Source organism: Serinus canaria, chromosome 2, assembly GCF_022539315.1.
Source record: "Serinus canaria isolate serCan28SL12 chromosome 2, serCan2020, whole genome shotgun sequence".
Lineage (NCBI taxonomy): Eukaryota > Metazoa > Chordata > Aves > Passeriformes > Fringillidae > Serinus > Serinus canaria.
In genome coordinates, this window is record NC_066315.1 from 55,097,416 (window position 1) to 55,118,162 (window position 20,747).

The window sequence follows — 20,747 nt, forward strand, 5'->3', positions numbered from 1 at the left end:
AAACAACTTGATAGTGGTTATTTCTGTGGCAGAGAAAAGGACAAAAAAGCAGAACAGAGCAATTTGGCAGAGAAATGAGAAGTGAGGTGTGAGCATGAGGTAGATTAGATAGGGATTTGATGATGAGAAGGAAAAGATTGAATTTCATGCTAAGCATAATTCATCCTGGGTTATTTTCCTTTGCAAAAAGCCTTTAACATTTTGATCTGCTCGACAGAAATTCTCATGCTGTCATTATCACTGTAGCATTTGAGCTCTTTTCACTACAGCTGCAGGCAGTACATATCAGATATTATGTGGGGTGGGTGTGTGTGTTCCTTTTGACCTCTCAGATGGAGGAGCAGTTGCACAGGTGAAAGTTTTGTTTTGGTGATTTCTTGGCTTGATTGCTTTAAATGTGTATATAAAGAGCATTGGTTTAGGTTGTATCTAAACACAAGCTGTATTTTGCACTTCTGTGGGAAAGGGAAGCAGGAAGGGAAAAGGCAGGGAAATTAAGGAAAGGTCTGTGTTTTACAGGAGAGAATTTTGAGATTTTTGATGGTTCTTCAGTGCTGAGGGACTTCATTTAACAGTCTTCATGTGGCCATGTGGACATTCGCCTTCTGTACAAAAGAACTTTTTATCCTCTTGCTCAAATGATTTTTAAACCTAAAAATTGGACTCAAATACACTTTGGGCACAATATGTCTAGGCAAGCTAGTTAATGTTTTAAATAACCCTGCCCTGAGGGATATGGTCCTCTAAAAAGACTGAGGCAGTGACCTGTTGACTTACAGAGAATGAATGGCACATTTACAACATTAAGAAAACATAATCACATTATGAGAAAAAAGAGATTGAAATAAATGCTTTCTGTTTCCTATGGAATAGGAAAATATCCAGATTAGAAAGGTGTCTGGAGAGATCTCTGAGCTCATTCTCCTGTCTTCAGGCAGACCCAAGCATACTTAAGTCATTCCTGATGCATGTTGCGGTGCTTCTGAAAATACTTTCCACCGCTATTGAACCTCATTGCATCTTTGCCCTTCCCCTCTGGACATTTCTAGCAGTTTGTAAACTTCCTGTTTCCAAGAACTTTTGTGCAATTGAAAATCAGCCATTGCTCATTTCTGCTGAATAGGCTGTGAGGATTTCTACATGGGTCTGCTATCACTCTCCTTCTTATACTAATGTTATGAGAAACCTTTTCTTTGTCTCCTTTGTTTTCTTGCTGTCAATGGTATGTTGGGCTCATTTAGGATCACATGTGGAACAAATCAAACATAAAACCCCAAAAAACTCCAAATAAACAGAAACAAAACAAAAAACTAAAACAAATAAATAAACCCAACAAACCACACCAAACAAAACCAACCAAATAACAGCAGAAAAAAACCCTTAAAAATTTTTAAAAAGCTTGTGATTTTGTGTTATGAGGTGACAGAGTTAACTTGAAGTAATTAAACAAATAGAGGAATCCAGATCACTGGACACCTATTAATCTGCCTTTAGTAGTTTTATTATGTTTTTGAGGAAAGCAAGGAGATATTGTGAAGTAAATTCAAGGTAGATGTTTATCAGCAGTGGATTCTTCAGGATTAATATGACCTCCTTCTCTGGTAAAGCACAGTACTTTTTGTCTCAGACAGGAGAAAAGTAAGAGATCTATTTTGCCAGATGCCAATAAAATATTTGATATATTGTAATGATGGAAATTATTAGCTAAACCAGGAAAGATGGGGTTTGAGAGAGGAATTGCAAAGTAAGTTGTGAACTGTCAGATGGAATTGTCTCTCAATTTATACTGATGGGCTAATGGCTGGCTGGGAGATGAGAGTTGCTCAGAGAACAGTGCCAGAAAAAATCCTATTTAATGTTTCAACCTTTGGCTCAAAATTAGGAATATCTTGATGAAACATGCTGATGATCCAGATTCAGCCCAGAAAAATAACCTGAATTATTTGAATGACACAATGGAATTTACAGCACATAGTGAGGCTATTAAAAACAATAGCAAGATTTTCTGCATGCAATGGAAGTCATTGGCTGGAAGTTATGAAAAGAAGCAGGATATGAATTTAGTGGTCTTTCTCATGTTGAGTAATCTCAGGATGACTTTACTATTCTTTAGTAGTCAGAAAAATGCTATAAATTAAGTAAAATAATTTCTGTAAACAAATCCAAAAATTCTGATCAACTCTGAAATCACAAAACATTGATAAGATCTTCTCTAGAACACTCAGCAGAATGCAAGAGCAAACAGGACCAGAGCTACAAGGAAGAACTGTAGAAAATATCTTTTCTAATAGGAGACTTCATCTCACAAAACTGCAGACTAAAAGAAGATAAGATTGCTCCCTGCAAAGTATTGAGATGTAAATCAGAAAGGAAAACAAACACTGTTTGATAAAAAAATCAAAGGTTCCAAAAAAAATACCAAACCAAACAGCATCTGTAAACTCTCTATGGATATATTTTGTGGTGGAAATTAAAAGACAGCATATCATACTTGAAGGGATGAAGTTCTAGATTTGCCGTTCAGAAGAAGCCAGAGCAAGAAATTTCTAAAACTGGAGTCTGCAACATTTTGCAAGTTCTTAAAATATGAGTATCCACAATGGGAGCAGACACAACTTGGTAATGAGAAACTTATTTGCAGATCTGTTTTGTGATGGTTTCTAACTTCAGAGCCTGGTTTAGGAGGGAAGTGCTGTTTTGCAGGTTTGTTTTGTTTTATGGGTTTTTTATGTAATGAAGCCTTATTCCTAAAGGAGAAGAAAGAACCCAGTTGCTTAGAAACATAGTCTTTTAATACAAATAATCTGCAAATCACGCATGCACTGAATTTTTTTGAAGTTTTAAGTGTATAAATTTTGTATCTACTAAATGATGAGCATAAGGTAGATAAACGTAGTGATTGTATTTGCTCAAAATACAAACTTCATAACAAGATGTTTGTATATTGAAAATTGTAGATTGGTCTCATTCTATAGAAAGAAGTGTGTTTGAAAAATAATGGTTTTTACAGTGATAAATGTTATTTTTCATGATATTGATTACTGAATTCAAACACAAGGTTTTTTAGTTTGTGTGGGGTTTTTTTTGTAATTTCTACATTCTGGATATCTAGCATTTCCTGTAAACTCTATTATAGTAGGTAAGGTTTGTCCAAAATGTGGACACATGAGCACCAGATTATGTTACAGAAGTTTGCTAATGGACTTAATAGAAAATAAATCTTGTCATTCAATCCGATAAATAAACAAACAGAAAAGAGGATGAAATGAGAAAGTCAGGAAATGATCCTATAGTCTGAATTGAACTTCAGTGTGCACTAATGTTACAATATTGTTTACTCTATTTTTCTAAATGAATCTTTAGAACAGCAAAAATCAGATTAAAAAAGAAATTTTGCAAATGCAGATCTAACCATCTACTGGAAGCCATTACGCTAACCCAACCATCATACTGGAAGCATAAAATGAACATCAAGGACTTTGCTGAATATCTCTGGTTTTATTACTTAATACGCTCCATTAAATGATACAGATAAATATCTAATTTTCATCTTTCTGAAGATTAAGTCATTTGCCTCAGTTATATAGTCAGTAATGCAGTCTCTTTACTAGTTATGTTGCAATAAAAGTAAGTTATATTGCACTAAAATGTGAAACTAGTTGCGAGCATTACGTATGAGAGTTCATATAAATATCTGGTAAAATTCACATAGAAAAATGTTTGGTTTGGTCATTGGAAAATTACTTTTCAAGTAATGCATTTTCAAATTTAAATGAAGAAGAAAATACATAAAAATAAGTTATTTTGAAGAGCTGGAAAAAATACAAAGCCATATATAGAATTAGGAACTTTTTAATTATTTACAGCCTTGAATAAAAGTTACTTTTATGAGATTACTTTTGAAATGTCATTGCTCTTTGCTTTCCCTGCTCTTTTACCCAGGAGCTATGGATTCATGTAAATTGTTAATTGTTTGTCTGTTTAGAAATGTGCTATTATAAGCTCTTGTTTTTCTTCTGTGGTGTTGAGAACACAACTGGTTAGCAGTAATCAGCTCTATCTATTCATTTAGCCTGCCACACTTATAAAACTAAATTAATTCATTTAAACCATGCTGAAGACATAATTTATTGAACTGTGATAATTGCCTCAGGTATTTTCACTGTATTTTAACATGAAAAAAAGATTTTTAAATGCTTTTTTCTTGCTTTAGAAAAGCATTTCTTTCAGAACTATTTTTAACCATGCCAGTATTTTCTGATCTTTTTGGAAAAGAATGGGTAGCCTTGAGTTCTAAAGGCTGATATGGGACATAAGACATCTATATTCTGTATATTTTGATGTACATGTACTGGCATGCACAAAACAAAAAATCATTTCTAAATGAGAGTACACAATATTCAATTCTCCAATGCATATTGTGACACAAATTATTCTTGGTTGTTGAGCTGTGAATGCCAATGCTGTTAACTGGAAATTGAGGAAATAATAGACTATAAACTTATTGAGGAATGACCCAGATCTTTTCAGTTTCAATAAGCAAAGCTTTCCTTGGGTGTTGTTTATGAGAGTATCATTTACTGTCACAGGAATAAGATCAATTTCAGATTTATCTTAGAGATAGGAACATTTATTCTTTAATGCATTACTCAAAAGATCCTCTTTGTCTAACAGGGTGTCCATTAGTTTTTGTTTTTAATGTCCTAATAAAAAAAAAAATAGATTTGGCCAAAAAAACATGAAAGGAAAACTCCTTTGTTTCTTGATCAAAAAGGCACAGCCCGTACTGAGTCTGATTATAACTAATTTAATAAGGAAAAAAACATTCTTTGAAATGGTATTTCAAAGCCCTTTCAAGGAAAAGAAGTTTAATAGTTTCAGAGGTGAAAGTAAATGGTAATTCCCATTTTTAACTATATTTGATGGAAAAGAACCTGGCCAAACTCAAATCTCTGAAATCACATTTAGGTAATATTTCAAACAATAAATATATGTTTAGCTATAACTCTGGGGTTTTGCTGTTCCACTTTTTCATTCCTTCCACTCTCCAGCAACAGTGTAGCTGGAGGGAAGAAAAGCAGGCATGTGGGAGAAAGGTGAACTCTTGCCACAAACCCCTATTATAACAAAGCCTATAATAAGTTTTAATAATGCAGCTTTACTAATTTCATTCCATCCTAGCCAGCAGGCAACCTGTCTCCCTTTTGTCCTATTGCTGGCAACAGAAAGATGAAGAGCATGCCAGTGGCATTTTGTTTTTAACTTCCAGTCAGCTGTGGGACTGGGCTCCTTGAGGTGTGACACCACCTGCACAACAGGAGGAGGAGTGACATGTGATGTTCTTTTTGTTTGGAAGGCTGAGTACCAGTCATATGTTACCTAGAACCCCGATTCATGATGATGAATCTATTCCGCCTTTAAAGTGCTTTTTTTACTGTCTGTACAAAGGCTTCAGCAAAGCCTTCAGGTATCTTTTATGCAGTTGTGTGTTCAGATATAAATTCTGTTAATACACCTGAAATAGCAAGGATTAATTACTAGACAAGGACATGATACACTGCTTGTGCAGCTCAATGTCACTATAGGACAGGAAATAACGCAACACGAACACACTGCTGCTCTCAAGGCAAAAAAAGGGAAGTTTATTTTCTGACTCCAACATTTATAGATTTCCAAAAGTGACAGTGGGTTGGAGGGTGAAAGTGCCACCTCTCCAATGGCTCTGGACAAACCAACAGTCCATCAAACTTCTCCTCCTCCATAAAAGAATACAGAACAATGAGTTATTTACAGAAAGTGTGTGAGAAAGTTCGTGACAAGAATGTAAACATCAGAAGGCTTAGAAAATCTTAAAAAATCAGGGCGACAGCTCAAAATTTTGCTTTGTGTAAATCTTGATGCTCATTCTGGTCTCTCTTTCTGTCTTTGCATCTCGTCCTGACAGGTGTGTGCCCAATCACTGTGAACACGACGGTAAATGCACCCAGACATGGGACAGCTTCAAGTGCACTTGCGACGGAACTAATTACAGCGGTGCCACTTGTCATAACTGTAAGCTACCCTGCAGTTTCAAAATTTCAGTGGAGTAGGGAATTCTCTCATGTCTTTTGGTTGAGATTAAAAAAAAAAATAATTCTTCCTTTCTTGTTGTTAAAGATCCTCAAGCCTCCTTTGAAAGAAAAATGTTGGCTTAATCAGCTTCTGCATTCCCTGCATCATGATGTGTTTACAGAGCACTGTACTGTGCCATGCTACCCAGCAAGGCAGTTCAACAGCAGCTGGATGTACTGAGCAAACTTGCATGTGAGACACAGTTTCAAATGGAAACTGAATCTGCCCTGAACTGTTGGGGACAGCTGCTGACTGCTGCTTGAGATGCTGGTTTAGGTTGCTAATCACAAAGGGTGTTTACACACTGATTATCAGCCAGCTTAAAATCTAATTATTTGCTCTGTGGTTATGAGTTTCTGAAATAAGAATATTTCCTATGAGCTCAACATGCCCTATGCTATAAAAGCACAGAAAGAATAAAGGTGTTGTTGCCCTTTTACAGGTCCTTAACAATGCATGCTGAGCCAGTTGCATGCATCTTCTGTTCCTCCCCTCATTTGCTAAAAAAAGAGAGAGATTTTGATCTGCAAAAATACCTGGGACACAGAGAAAATATATCCAGTCCTTACTTTTGTTCACTTCTTCCTTTTGCCAACAATGTCCTAATATTGAGACAAGGGTAAAAATGCTTCTGAACAGGTGATCAGTTGAAATTTAGGCCAGGATTTACAGAGATACAAGTTTATATTACTTTACTGTTTACCTGAAATACAGCTATGTATAATATTACAAAGATAATTGTAGAATTTTTTCAGCTTTAACCAAAAACCCCAAAGCAATGAGAAAATTTTGATCATTCACAATTTTCTGGATTAAAAAAACCCTAACTTATGGCTAAAGACTATATAAATGTAAGGAGGATATATTTTATGTAATAACTACTAATACATTGACTGGCAAAGTTCTCTGTGATCTGGCTATTGAAACTCTAAAACTGTAAGAGTTAAGTAGTAAATTAATTTTGATTAAAGAGAAATATTTAAGGTACCAATCCCTGTAGGAGAGCCAGCCCTTTTTCCACCAAGAGGGAATGTGCACAGTAATGGCATGGTTGCATCAAATTTTAGGAAAGGCAACACAGAATTTATGTGCTCCTTTGTGGTGTGAAGACCAGATTCTAAGACATAGCTGAACATAATTAAGCTTTCTTCTTGAGTTCCAAAGAGAAATAGCAAGGACAAACAGATGCCATCACTTTTCTGAAATCACATTTATTACAAAGGGAAGAAATTATAATCCAAGGGGATGTGACATTTTTCTTCATAATATTTTCACCTGCCTTTTTTGGATAAAACCGTGCAATAAGGCAAGTAAAAGGCATTGCTGAACTGCAGTACCAAAAGTGGGATTTGGAATTCATTGTCCTGTCTTTTTAGAATGGATAAAGTGGATGGGATTACATACACTCCTCAGGTCATTTGGAGACACACTGTTCAAGAACTTTTACTTTTCTAGTTCAGGCAAAGTTTCTAACTTAGATGTGTAAGCTTTAGTTTTGTTACTTTTTTCCTTTAAAGAACATAATTTTTGTTTTTACCATGTGCTGCTATACTTTGGAAGTCTTTCTTACAAAAAAAGATTGAGCGGAAAGTTATTCACTAGACAGATATCCTGCCACAATGTGTGAAATCCTATGCCTTTCTAGAGCATTGAAGTTAATGGCACAAAAATGAGCAAAAAATAAAAAACTCCAGCATCAAGACACAGACTGAGACAACCTTAACTCTTCCTTCAATGAGCAGGCAATAGCTGTCAGTTTTTACAGGAGCATGTTCCAGATGCAAATAATGAGGGGATTTGTTGAAACTTGCCAGAGGCTGCAGCCACTCTGTCCTGAGGTCTGGAACCTCAGCTCTGCTGCCCTGATGCTGACCCTGCTGTCCTTTCCTGCTTGTGCAGGGGGTGTGTGTGTGTGTACTCAGACACACTCAGTGTGCTGCCTTTTGCTCTTGAATTCTAAAGTCTGTGGCAGTAGCAGGATGAAAGATATGCCAGGGAAGGGGGGAAGTTGGAATTATGATAACTGTTGTGTGGTATAAAAATAGCTGTAAGGGATTTTAAACAGCATTGCAGATCTCATGAAAAACATAGCAGATGTTGTCATTCTGTGGAGCTGGAAAGTGTTTAAGTGCAGATAGCACTTGTTCATTACCATTTTACTAAAAGATAATATTATTTTACAAAGCAAACTGTATTATATGCCACAGTAAAATACATTTTTATTTTCTCAATGGATGTTTTTGTGGGGAGTATAGCAGTATTTCTCAAAGAGGTTGGAGTCAAGACTATGTTAGTGGGGTTTGTAACTGTAGTTGATGATTTCTAATGAGTTTGAATCATGCTAAACTAAAAGGAACAAGATAATTCTGTGTTACTGAAGGGTTTTTTTCAGTGAATTGATTTTGCTTTGGTCAGGTAATTCAACCCTTTCCTGAGCTCTTGACCTAAAACAAGGCAAAGCTTTGCAGCCTTGACTGGATTTCAGATTGCAGTTTTAGGTTCCTTTGAAGTTGAAACTCAAAGAAAAACTCAAGGGATGAACTCCTTGAAGTGAAACAGAGAAAAAGGTTTGCATGAAAACCTTATGAATCAAAATGACTTTGTTTCACACAGGTCTGGCCATAAATATCAAATGATAGTGAAAGCAACAGTTAGTCTAGAGATATGGAGAAATATTTATTCTGGGAATGGGATATAGTGGGGACTATAAACCAGAAATAAATAGCTAAAGAAAAGTTTCAAATAAATAAATCTGAAATAAAAACTTTAGTTCTCCAACTGTGTAAATCAACTACACTTGTTTTCTATTTTATTATGAAATAATTTCCTTTTTGGAATATGACACTGTTGCAGGAAGGTTCCTCACCTCTCAGAGAAACACCAGAATCTCCAAGCTCTGTGTCCATTATCTTGTTATTTCTCAGCAGCTTAAGCTACCATTCACAGGAAATGATATTTTGTTTCATCCATCTACAGCTGGATTCTTCAAACCCAATGGCAAATTAACTAAAAGTACTGGAAAGTTGTACTTCTCATTGCATATTAAATACCCTAAGAATCTACCAGATTTCTTTCAGCTGAGGGATATTCATGCCCAGTGAAATGCTGTGGCCTGGAAAATATAAGACTAGTGCATTGATTTTTCCATCAGGCAAGACTGAAAGATAAATTAATTTATTTACTCAAAAACAATGATTTACAGTGATGCAACTTTTACAAAATTCTTTAAAATTAATTGAATGTTAATTAACTGCAAGTATCATCCTTACTAGCTTTATTGTATTATCTATATTTTAAGCCCTGACTAATTAACTTTTGCAGCCTACCAAAGGCTGGCCCACTCATGGAGAATTCTTAGAGCAATACTTTTCTAGAGTTTATTAGTAAATGGTTCCTGAAACCTTTGCAATCAGGAGCTCATTTTCCTGATTACTTTACATCTCCACCACTTTGCACCTGTTTCTTCATCTGGTTTTATTTTCTAATATTCTTCCTGCTGTTTCCAGCTTCTTCAAAACAGAATGGTATAATTTAAAAAATTTTCTGTTGGGATAATTAATGATCATTGAAGCTTCTTTTTCTGAGATTTTTTAATAATATAGTTCAAAGCAAGCTTTCTCTAGAATCTGCATTTCAGATAAACACAAGAAAGGACTTACAGAGTTTACCATGATGGTGATGTATCTACCTTCCACTTCTTGCATAAAATTCATTAGATTTAGGAAAAAAGTCAGGAATGCCTTATTTGATTATATTTGCTATCTCCTAATGATTTTCATCAACAAAAATATTCAATTTGCATTTAAAAGATTAATCTAATGCTCACAGAATTACAGAATTGTTTGGCTTGGAAGAGACCAGAAAGATCATCTACTTCCATCCCCTGTGCCAAGGACAAGGCCACTTTTCACTGAACCAAGTATCTCAGAGCCCCTTCCAGGCTAGTCCTGAACACCTCCAGGGATGGGACATCCACAGCTTCTCTGGGAAAGCTGTTCCAGTACCTCACAACCCTCCTCTACCACAGGAAAGAATTTCTTCCTAATATCCATTCTAAGACTGCCCTCTTTCAGTTTTAAAACCATTCTCTCTTTTCTTAATACAACATGCTCTTGTAAGAAGTCCCTCTCCAGCTCCCATGAAGGTTCCTTTGGGGACTGGAAGTTGCACTAAGATCTCTCCAGATCTCTTTCTTTTATGAAAGACAAGTTCTTCCTGATCAAGTTGTTTTTCTTTATTTCACCTTCAAACACTGTCCTTGCTTTTGCAGCTGTACAGATTCCTTTAAGAATACCAGACAGAAAAAGGTTTTCTTAAAAACTTTCACTTAGTCCATAGGAGGGACTAGCATCCAGATCACATCTGCTTACTGTTAGTTCTGTTAGACAGTAGGAGAAATACAAACTTACCTCCTCCTGCCCCCTAGAAGAGGCACTAATTGCATCAGAATATAAGGAGAATGCAACTCTGCTGAGAAAGAACAAATGGGATTTTTACATTTTTAGATTGGTGGTTTGCGTAAGTTTTTCCGAAAAGAATATTGGAAACAATGTAGTGATTCTTCGTTTCCATATGAGGGAACTTTACCTCTGAATTCTCTGTCTTCTCCCAACTTGTTGGGAATAAATGTTATTCTATATTTTGGATCTTGATTCAAAGTTAATGACAAATAAAACTTCTCTTGAAATTATAAGTACATTAAATGTCACTGTAATCTAATGGACCTTGATATTTTTCCAAGCAATATTGACTACCTCCCTAAAACAAAATATTGCTTTAATAATGAGTTTAATATTTTCTGGAAACACACTTTGAGTAAGAATGAGTAAGAAACCTTGTAGAAGCTTTGATAATTCTCATTGCTGGCTATTGCCAAAAGAGTCATCAACACTAATCTGCATAGGCTCTGATCTTCAGCAAGACTTCCATCAGATAGTTTGTAATATCTGGTTTTCCTGTACTTCTGTAAACAGGAAAACAACCAGAACACTGGGCTTTATTCAGAGTCTAGATAGGAAAGAAGGTCATGGCAAGGTAGTTCTCCTGTCAGCAATTTGTGAAACAGTGAAAAAATAAATACATAATTTGGCAAAAATTGCTCGAAATTTACTTTGGGGGAAAGAAAAAAATGAACTCCATAATTTTTCTAGTCATCTCAAACAAGAAGAGTATGGGTTTCCATTTCACTGGAGGCTAGAAGAATTATGAGAATAACGTTGTTATCTTTGTGATAGCAAACTGATTTTCTAGAGAAAGCAGATACTTTGCAGTTTCATAAGCATATTAAAGTATTATTATTATAATATATTATAAAGTATTATTTTATCAGGAAAAATTCAATAATACCTCCGTGATCAGCAACTGTGATACTTAAGATATTCTTGTGGAAGGATGGTCTAACCTAAAGACAGAAAGAAGGTTGTTTTTTAAAACACTTGAAGTAGAAGAGACAGCCTAATCAGAAATGCCCTATTTTTTGAGAAGGCTTGGCATAAAACCATCTCCTGTTCAGTTGTCCTGTGGGCATTTATGTGCAGGGTTGTTACGAACTATCACCTTGACTTTTCTGAGTCTTTGCCAGTGAAGCTTGATGTTTAAGTCACTTAAAAAAATCATGGATTCCAGAATTGGCCCTTCTGCAGAAAGCAGAACAGTGATTTAGGCTGCATTTTGGTAGACATGCAAATGCCTTATTTCAGTGAGATTTAGCACAAGTCCAGCACCTGTATGACTGAACAGATAGCACAAGCCCGAACAATTTCCCAGTAGCAAATGAAGAATTTCTATTTGTAAACTTGTAGAAAGACTAGAGCAGAACAAAAACCTACAAAATATACAAACACATGAAACAGCTACAGAACATTCTGGGTTGAATTTCTGCAGTGGAAAGCTGACATTTAGGCATGAAGTGGAAATCCACAATGATGATTAGACTTGTTCATGGCAGGTAGAGTGCTTGAATTATGTGACAGGAAGAAGGAAAAATAACACTGGGAAGCCAAACTTTTAAAAACATGAAAGAGGAGCTTTCAGTAGGGCAAAATCTGCATTGCTCCCATTGCCCCCCAGATGTGTTGGGCATAATTTACCTCATTTGGACTGAGGAAGGACAGCACCTCTGGGATACATTAATGGGAATGTGAAGCTTTGTAGGGAGGTGAACTGTGAAGTTACTCTGAGGAACGGGAGGTTGGAGAAATGATAAGAATTATTTTGACAGGGCTACTTGGTTTCAGGTGACTGGGGCTTGAGGAACTATTTATGAAATTAACACTGGGCACAATTTGTACTAGATGCTGTAAGGATAAGGTGCTGTTCCTACCACCTCATCCTCTTGTGAGCTGTTGTTTTGGTGTCCCTGACGAAGCCTATGCTTTTTCTAATTGCTCCTTTGAGTCCCTGATTTGAGACTTACTTGAGACCAGAGTCTAAGTAGTTTCCAGGAGGTGAATCCACATTCAAACTCAGCATTATGAATATGTGAGCAATGCTGGTCTTGGAGAAATAGGGGATGAAAAATAAGCTAAAATTTCTGAAATCTCTAGAAAGAGTCTTTTATTTTCTTCTGCTCTCATCCTGAGAAGGCACTTTCAACTTCTTACTGTTCTCTGCCAGTTATGTGCTACCACTTTATTTTCTCCACTTCCTGCACACTCTGCATCTGAAGTAATCAAATGTTCAAATTTCATACATGCTCTGCAAAACTTTATTTCTCAGATGTTTGTTTCCTTTGAGAATAGAGATTCTCAAAAGCCTGTTTATAAGGATTTTTGTTTACAGTGGTTTATTAAAAGGATCATAAATCAATATGCCACCTTTCTAAGGAGGCTAATCTTTTTTTCAAAAATGCTTTTCAAAGAAATTGTCATCATTATTTATAATTGTCCTTGTGAATTCATATTTTTTATTACATGTTTTCAAAGGATTTAACATAATGCATGTCTTCAAATGTTAGTTTAGCCTTTCATAAATTTTCACATGTCCACATATCCATATAAGCCCAAAATAGTTGAATTTTTCATCTATTCCTGCAAAACTGAAAAAGACAAGATTTTTACTCTATTACTTTTAATTTTTTTTTTTTTTTTCAGTTTGGGGACATTGCAGTTTTCTTGTTTTGAACCCTGATATTTGTTTAAAATTCAGATTGTTCTTAGTGTCAGTGTTATAAACCATATTTCTTCTACTACTAATTTATAATCAGCTGAGCTGAGAGTTGCTCTGCACCAAACTCTGCACTGTTTATGAAATGCAGAATGTGTAATAAATTGGTAGCAACTTGCATTTTTCTTGCAAGTAAATGGATGTGGTCTGTGTTCAGGCCAGAAAGGGCTGCAGTTCCAACATGCACAATAGCACCAGGAGTATTTGGTGAAGGTAAAGTGGAGAAAATTAATATTAGGATGCAAAGCAGAATATGAATAATCAACCAGCAGTAATTATGCTGAAATTAAAAAAACAGCTGGAAATAACCCTACTGGGTGAGGTTTAACTATAAGGGCTGAAACTGGACTTTAGGTTTTAGTTGTTTGTATGCTTGAGTGTTTATATATGGCTCTACATTAGAATCAAGTGTTATGAGTTTTGAATCTAAATTTCCACCACGTGGGGTCAAGTGGAAGAACATTATGAAGTCAGGGTCTAACTCAGAGCATTTTCCTTATTCATTTGTAGCTAACTCTTGTAAAACTACCTACGTAACATTCCTGAATTTCAGCCTGCTTTTGGGAAAACTTGGGTATTATCTGAGTGTTTTGCAGGCTACTGCGTAACCGTTTTCTACTGTTGTTCACAATGCACAACAAAATATTGTTTCCAAGGGACAGTTAAAAGAGAACATGTAATTAACAATAGATAACTAAAAAGCAGCTCATTTATACCATAAAATCAAAGCCAGAATTAATTCATAGCCAGAAAAGAACTCTGCAAATAAAGACTTCAAAATTAATTAGCTTTTTCTTAAACTTTTCCATTAAGACAATCTAACATATTGCATACTTCCCTGTTAATGCTTTTTTTGCAATTAAAGTTCTTTAAGGTGCTGATATTAAAATCCCCTTGACAGCCATTAGACAGAAAAAACATGTTTTGAAGTCACTCTAATCCTATTTTTTTCAGATGTGAGAGAATGAAATTAATGCAAATATCACTGTTAAAAATGTACCATAGTCAAAGCAATGAGAATTTCTTCACATACGCATGCAGACCACATGAAATTGTTCTTTAAAAAGTTTTTTAACAATTGAAAATAGAGGAACACAACAGGTACAATTAGTCTTGCTATTAAAAGACACTATGCACCAATGGATGAGCAGTGGGTATGCTTTATCCACAGTTTGTAGCATTTTTATGTACATCACCTAGTGCAGAAAGACTTGATAAATTCTGTCTTTACAATGAATTTTCCAATGTGTTGAGGACTGTATGATCAATCTCATAGCACTGTGGATTGAAGAAAAAAAAATTAATTGAAAGGAGCAAAACCCTGAGATACTTGTGCATTCTACACCATATTTTGTCTTAATCACTAGTATAACAATGTTTATATGAGTAATTGTATGGCTTCTGCAGTAAATATACATAAAGAATAATTCTTATTGTCAGTTCTCTTATGATACTTCCATGTGAATGATATGTGTTCCCAATGGTGGGGTTTCTGATTGAGTTTGGTTGTTGTTTATGGACACTACTTTTCTTGAACATCATTGTAATATTTATTTTGCTATTCCGCAGTATAAATGTATTGCACCTATAAATGACTTTCTTAGGAATCAAATGTCTACATTAGCCCTTTTCATTCAAGGGTAAGAACTGTAATGCTTCTTTGTAGTTTTAGTCTGGAGCGGTTTTGAATTTTTTTCTCCTTCCCAGTGTGCTGTAATTTGGGAGAAAAATGGGAGATAAAGCAGGGAAAGTTTTAGGACCAAAATCTGTTAACAAAAGTAGATGCTTGGTATCAGTCATGGTCCATAGCTATCACTTTAAAATTCCATCTTAGGTAGGACAGCCAATAGTTCTCTTGGCTGGACAAGTCTCTTAGCAGAAGTAATGACACATTACCAGAATTCTTTAAATATTTTTCTAAAGCCAGAGGAATCATCTGTGTTTACATAACTTTACAAAAACGTGGAAATCTATAATATGAAACTATTGTTTCATAAATGCAAATGCAGTTTGCTAAAATTAGCAAAACTACTGAAATGTGTGCACTTAGTTTGTAGTTTCTCCTTTTCTCAGTAGAAGCCTTTACTATTTACACATACTAAACTGCATATCTAGCAGTTTTAATTTTATTTTACTGGAAGCATAGTCTTTCTTTAACTCTCATCTTGCAAATTTTTAAGCTCATGTATCCTTATGTAGCTTTCACACCAGCTCATTCATCCCATCCCTATTCCCTAATGGCCCAACCACATTAAATTTAAACTTTAAATTTACTTGTGTCTGTGGTTGCTGTATTTTATATGATAAGTTTTCAGTATACTTTGAGGTTCAGAAGGAGCTAATAGATGTTCTAAAACAGAGAGGAAAACACAATGTGTTGTTTGCAACTACATTTTTTTTTTCTTTTTATTTTCTACTGTTACTTCAGAGCCCTAACAACATGACTGCATTTCTCAGATTCATGCTCAGGCTAACTGAGCTATGTCTTTCTGAAATTCTTAACAACTCCTCTTCTTTTCAAGCCCACTTCTGTCTCCCCCATTTTAAGGATTCTCAATTTCTTTGTGCTTTCCTATCAACCTCAACAGTTTGTTTCCTCTTTTCATCATTCTTTCTCTAATCATTGTTCTGATTATTTTCCTCCTCAGTCTGTCTTCGCAGCCACATAGTCACACACGTGAGCACCATGCCCAGGAAAGATTTGGAAAAGAATTTAACAAGAAAGCAGACTAGACTGTGCTGATCAGATGCAGGATACAACCAGGCAAGCATACTTACCACACCACTATTGATACTTACCCCTCTTTTTATTCTGCACCTTTTTCCTTCTCCAAAATGTGCAGCCCTCTGCTTTTCCCTGCCTTTGGCTCCATCCCTAAATACCCTATATGTCCTGTGCAATCCTGAGCTATGTTTTCCATGCATCCCATGATGCATGGCAGAAACTCTTGGTCGCCTTCCAAGGCAGAACTCCCTTGGTCTGAAAGGTTTTGGGGGGAGCTGCTACCAGTGGCTCATGGTGATAGGGGTGATGGGCTCCATGCCCACTCACTGCAGCTGAGGTTGGGCTATAAAGCCCCAGACAGGATTTTTGTTACTTGTTTGCATCCTTGATTTGAGTCAGATGGGCTTGAATGGCTTGATGGCTCCTGTGGTGGGCCTGGGAGCAGCCTGGCAAGATATTATTCTGGCTTCTGCCCTGCCATTGGTTCTCTGAGCTCCTCTGTAGGGGTGCAGATGGGCATTTTTTCTCAGAACATGACACTTTCTCTATATTCTCATCTCCTCAGTAAATAGTCTAAATTAATACTCTACAGTGTTGCTATTGAAACAGATACTGAGAAAGTAGAGTGTGTGCCAGCCAGGGCAGCCCCCAAGGTACCCATCTAACTCCTTACTAATCTCACAGCTCATCCATTATGTGAAAAAGATGTAAAAGTGATTTTTAGGAAGTTGCCAGGACACAGTCATTCCCATTTGAAAGCATAGAAGGGAAAGAATGAAAAAAAAGGGGATGTGGAGCAGATGTTTCTTCTGATATTTTTATGTCAGTTAAAAAGTTTGAATTCTGTTGGCAGTGCAAGCTGCTTAGTGATTAATGGAAATGACAAACATGATGCATTCCCTCTAAATTGGTGTCATGTTGATAGAGGACATTTTGATTGAGATAATGTAAATGCTGATGTGAGGATTTGTGTATAATGTTGTAGCTCTTTTCTGTTCATAGAAATAGGTGCTCAGCTCTCTGGAAAACCCAGTATTTGGTTAGGTGTCTGTCAGTCTGTGTGCATAGCAATGCTTTTGTAAGCAAGCTACTGTTCTGGGGTTTAGTGTTTGGGGTTTTTTCAAACATAAGCTTTTAAATTGAGATTTTTAAGAAGTTTTATTTAACCAGTTGTTGGTTTGTTTTGGATTTTTTTCCCAATAACTTGTAGTTTCCCTCAAGTATTTCTTGTATTCAGAAAATACAGCTAAGAAAGGTAGCATAATTTCCTTCACAGGACTGCTGGTTAGGAGAAGGATGGATACAAAAACATTTAGGGATCTGGGGTGAGGAAAAGGAAGAAAAGGGGCAGGAAATGGTGGCAATTACATCTGTTGAGGCTGGTAAAAATAAAACTGGATTACAGTCCTATAAATGAACATGTAGGTAATGAATTTTGGGAACACTAATATTTATGAACAAACAAAAACTGACACAACAGTCTCATTCAAAGCTGGGTAATGAGAATATCTCCATATTCATCCGAGCATTATTTAACATTGATTAGGATGTTTAGGTCTGAAGAGAGATCAAATGCTCTGCTATCTATGGCAGGAAAGACCAGTATATACTTAGTAAGGGAAAATACTTTGGTTTTTTCAGTGTCTTTGCTATTTGTAGCCACTTACAGATAGCTTGTGAAAAAAAAAGGTTCCAGATAATCTGCATCTTTGACCTGACTTTGCTGGAGTTATCACTCCTGCTTTGGCCTGGTATAATTTGCTGAGGTTTTCACTTGTCTATCTGTGTTCACTGTAGAGAGTAACCAAGGATTTGTATTGCACTGATGGGAAATTGTAAAGCCAAGGTGTGGCCCTTGTCTCTTCTCCTTTCCATTACCCTGCCAATACAAAGTAAATGAGAACTGGAGTAGAGCTCATACTTTTTCTTTTAGGGTATGCATTTTTCAAAATTTGGTTTTATACCAGCCTTGAAGCTTTTTGCATGGAAGAGAGGGATAGGAGGAAGAAGGGAACAAGATGGTATTGGCAGTGTTCCTGCTACTTCCCAGCTGGAGAAGACTCAAACGAGCCCCAGGCAGCTCTGAAGCTTTCAGTGGCTGGGCCCAGTGTAAGATCAACACGAGTGTGGTGAATATCTGAGTTTCCCTGACAATCCTCCCTCTCAGATGCAGGGCCCAGGAATGAATTACAGCTACACAAATGTGCAACACTATCCAGATTTAAAATGAAACTGTGCCATTTCTATCCTGAACAGTGTTTTTTTCAGTCCCACAGCTTGTGCTTGGTTTTTATTTTTTGGGGTTTTTTTTTTGTTTGCTTGTTTTTTTTGGTTTTTTTTTTTGTTTTGTTTTGGTTGGGTGGGTTTTTTTGTGTTTATGTATACTTGGATGACTTAATTCACAAAAGTACCTTGCTAAAAGTTGGTGTCTAATTATACTTTCTTGTAATGTCTGTAGGCTGACAAGGTTACAAAGATTCTAATTGTCTAATCTATGGCTTGTAATTTAAAATCGCTGCTAAATTTGTTTAAAAATCCATTTTGGTTCGGCCATTTATATTTAAATTAATTTCTGTCTTCCTCCCCTCTTCCAGCCCAAAGCAAAGAACAAAGTCGAGAGAGAAGCAGAAGCACCTCTCATTTTGCCATTAATGGGTTGGCTTTTTCTCTATTCATGGCAAATTCCTGGGTTGAGCTACTGTGTAGCAGCTCAAATTGCAGTTTTCACCCCTATAACAGTAATTTTCCTTATTATCCCAGTGGCAAACAAACTTATGTTCTCTCTGTCTCATTCTGATGGCAAAACCTCTATTTTATTCCCTTTTTTACCACAATGGTAATTGTTGTGTTTATCACTGACATAACTGAGCCTAGAGTAAACTTGACACAAAATCTGCAAATTTCCATAAATCTATTTTAATTTTTACTGCTTTTAATTTCATTTCGGTTTCTATGGGGCATATTTGGATATTGTGCTAGTGGTGAGAACACTTTATAGGTTCTTTAGCTGACAGTTGAAGGCAGAGGGAGCATGTGAGGAAGATACAGAAGCTTTTAGAAGGCTGAAGCTTAGATCAGTGGCAGTGTGAAGAAGGTTTATGCTCAGTCACAAAGGAGCTTTTCTTTTGGAAAGTTTTAGTGGCATAAGAGCCAGTGTAGCCATGGACAGAAGTTAACACTAATCCAGATTAAAAAGCACAAAAATTGCCTCAGTTTGTTTACCTTTCCTATTAAATAAATTAAAAAAAAAAACCAAAAAAACTGTGCTATTTATATACCATTTTTTATTTCTATAGTTTATTTCTAGGATTCACATGTGTATAATACTATATGTATACTATTCTTTAAATATGCAAAATATAAGAATGTTTTTCCTTTGGGAAGCTATTTTAGGGATTTTGAGTTGCAAAGCTACTGAGCATTGGGAAGGACTATGCTTGGGGGAATTAACCAATTGTAGAAGCAATGGTTGAGGAAAACTGCTGCCTTGTGTTTCATTTTTTTTAATTCAGTTTTATACAAGTGATGGTTATTGATGGCTGATTTGCCTTGTAGTTCATTGCTTATGATTCTGTGAATAAAGAAAACATCATCCAGGCTTGAATTAACAGAAGTAAAAAATTATGAAGTGTGCAAATTAATCTGGTTGTGCTGGCCATTTTCCATTTTCATATGCTAAGCTTCATGAAAAAAATGGAGAATCCAGAGAAGAAAGAAAATAATATAGCACCCAGAAAATGCAGCTAGTGATCAAAGTGAGCAAACTTGGCCATTTTAATGCAGAGAAAAGATTTGTGTCTGCAAATAGACAAAAGATGGTTGCAAGGAGAAGTGCAGCAACTTATCCTCCAAATTCATTGTGAATAAAAAGGCAAATTATAAGTTTAAGTTGCAGCAGAACAGTCCTACAGTGTAGAGAGTTGAACAAATGCTGATACTGAAGGGATGGTGGAGCTCCAGGCTGCCTTAAACCAGACTGTGTCAGGAATGATACATGGATATAATTGAGATTTTTTTGGGGAGGTGGATTCGATTATCTCTGAGGTTCACCACAACCATGTGATTCTGTTGCTCCACTAATTATGACCACAAAATGATTCTGCTTTTTATCTCAGCACTTATTTCTTCAAATATAGGTTGAGTAATTGAACTACCTTTTCCAGGAATAATCTTGTAGAATAATGGAGTATTTATTTAATGGGATGTTGAGGGTAACAGAATTGAAGTCTTGGGCTTTAGGTTAACTTTGTATATGAACTTTCATGAGTAAAATAGTTGTGTAGATAGAAAAGACTCTTGCTAATGTCATGTGATGACAGTGAAAGGATGAAACTTTGAGTTCTTAGAACTCATGCTCTTGCCTTAGCTAGGTGTGAGAGTAAACCAAGGGCCCCCAAAATGATGGTAACCTGGAAAAAACAAATCCCATTTTCACTGGGAAGGTATTTAAGGATGCCAGGGGTTGTTTTCGCTTGTACTCCTGGGACTGCAGAAGTTCAGTTCAACTTCTGGCCGAGGAGGCAATCTAGTCATGGATGAAAAATACTTTTTGATCTGAGTTTTACTACAACTGAAAAATCAGAGGCCGAAGTATGGGCCATGTCATGCACATCTGCAATTTGGTGGACCTGTTCATGATACCTTCTAATTTTCTCCAATTTTCTTATATACAGTGAAACTTACCAATTGCCTAATGGCACTTACATGTGAAAACTGCATTTTTGCTGAGTGGCTGTTCATGTATAGC

At 36.0% G+C, this 20,747-nt stretch overlaps 1 protein-coding gene across 1 annotated transcript in view; it reads left to right on the forward strand.

Moving 5' to 3' along the window:
- CNTNAP2 (contactin associated protein 2) overlaps nt 1–20,747 on the forward strand; it is a 1,093,089-nt gene that overhangs the window by 660,750 nt on the left and 411,592 nt on the right. Inside the window, exon 11 of the mRNA XM_009093851.4 lies at nt 5,945–6,051. Coding sequence (XP_009092099.2) covers nt 5,945–6,051 — 107 coding nt within the window. The remainder of the gene's footprint in view (nt 1–5,944; nt 6,052–20,747) is intronic.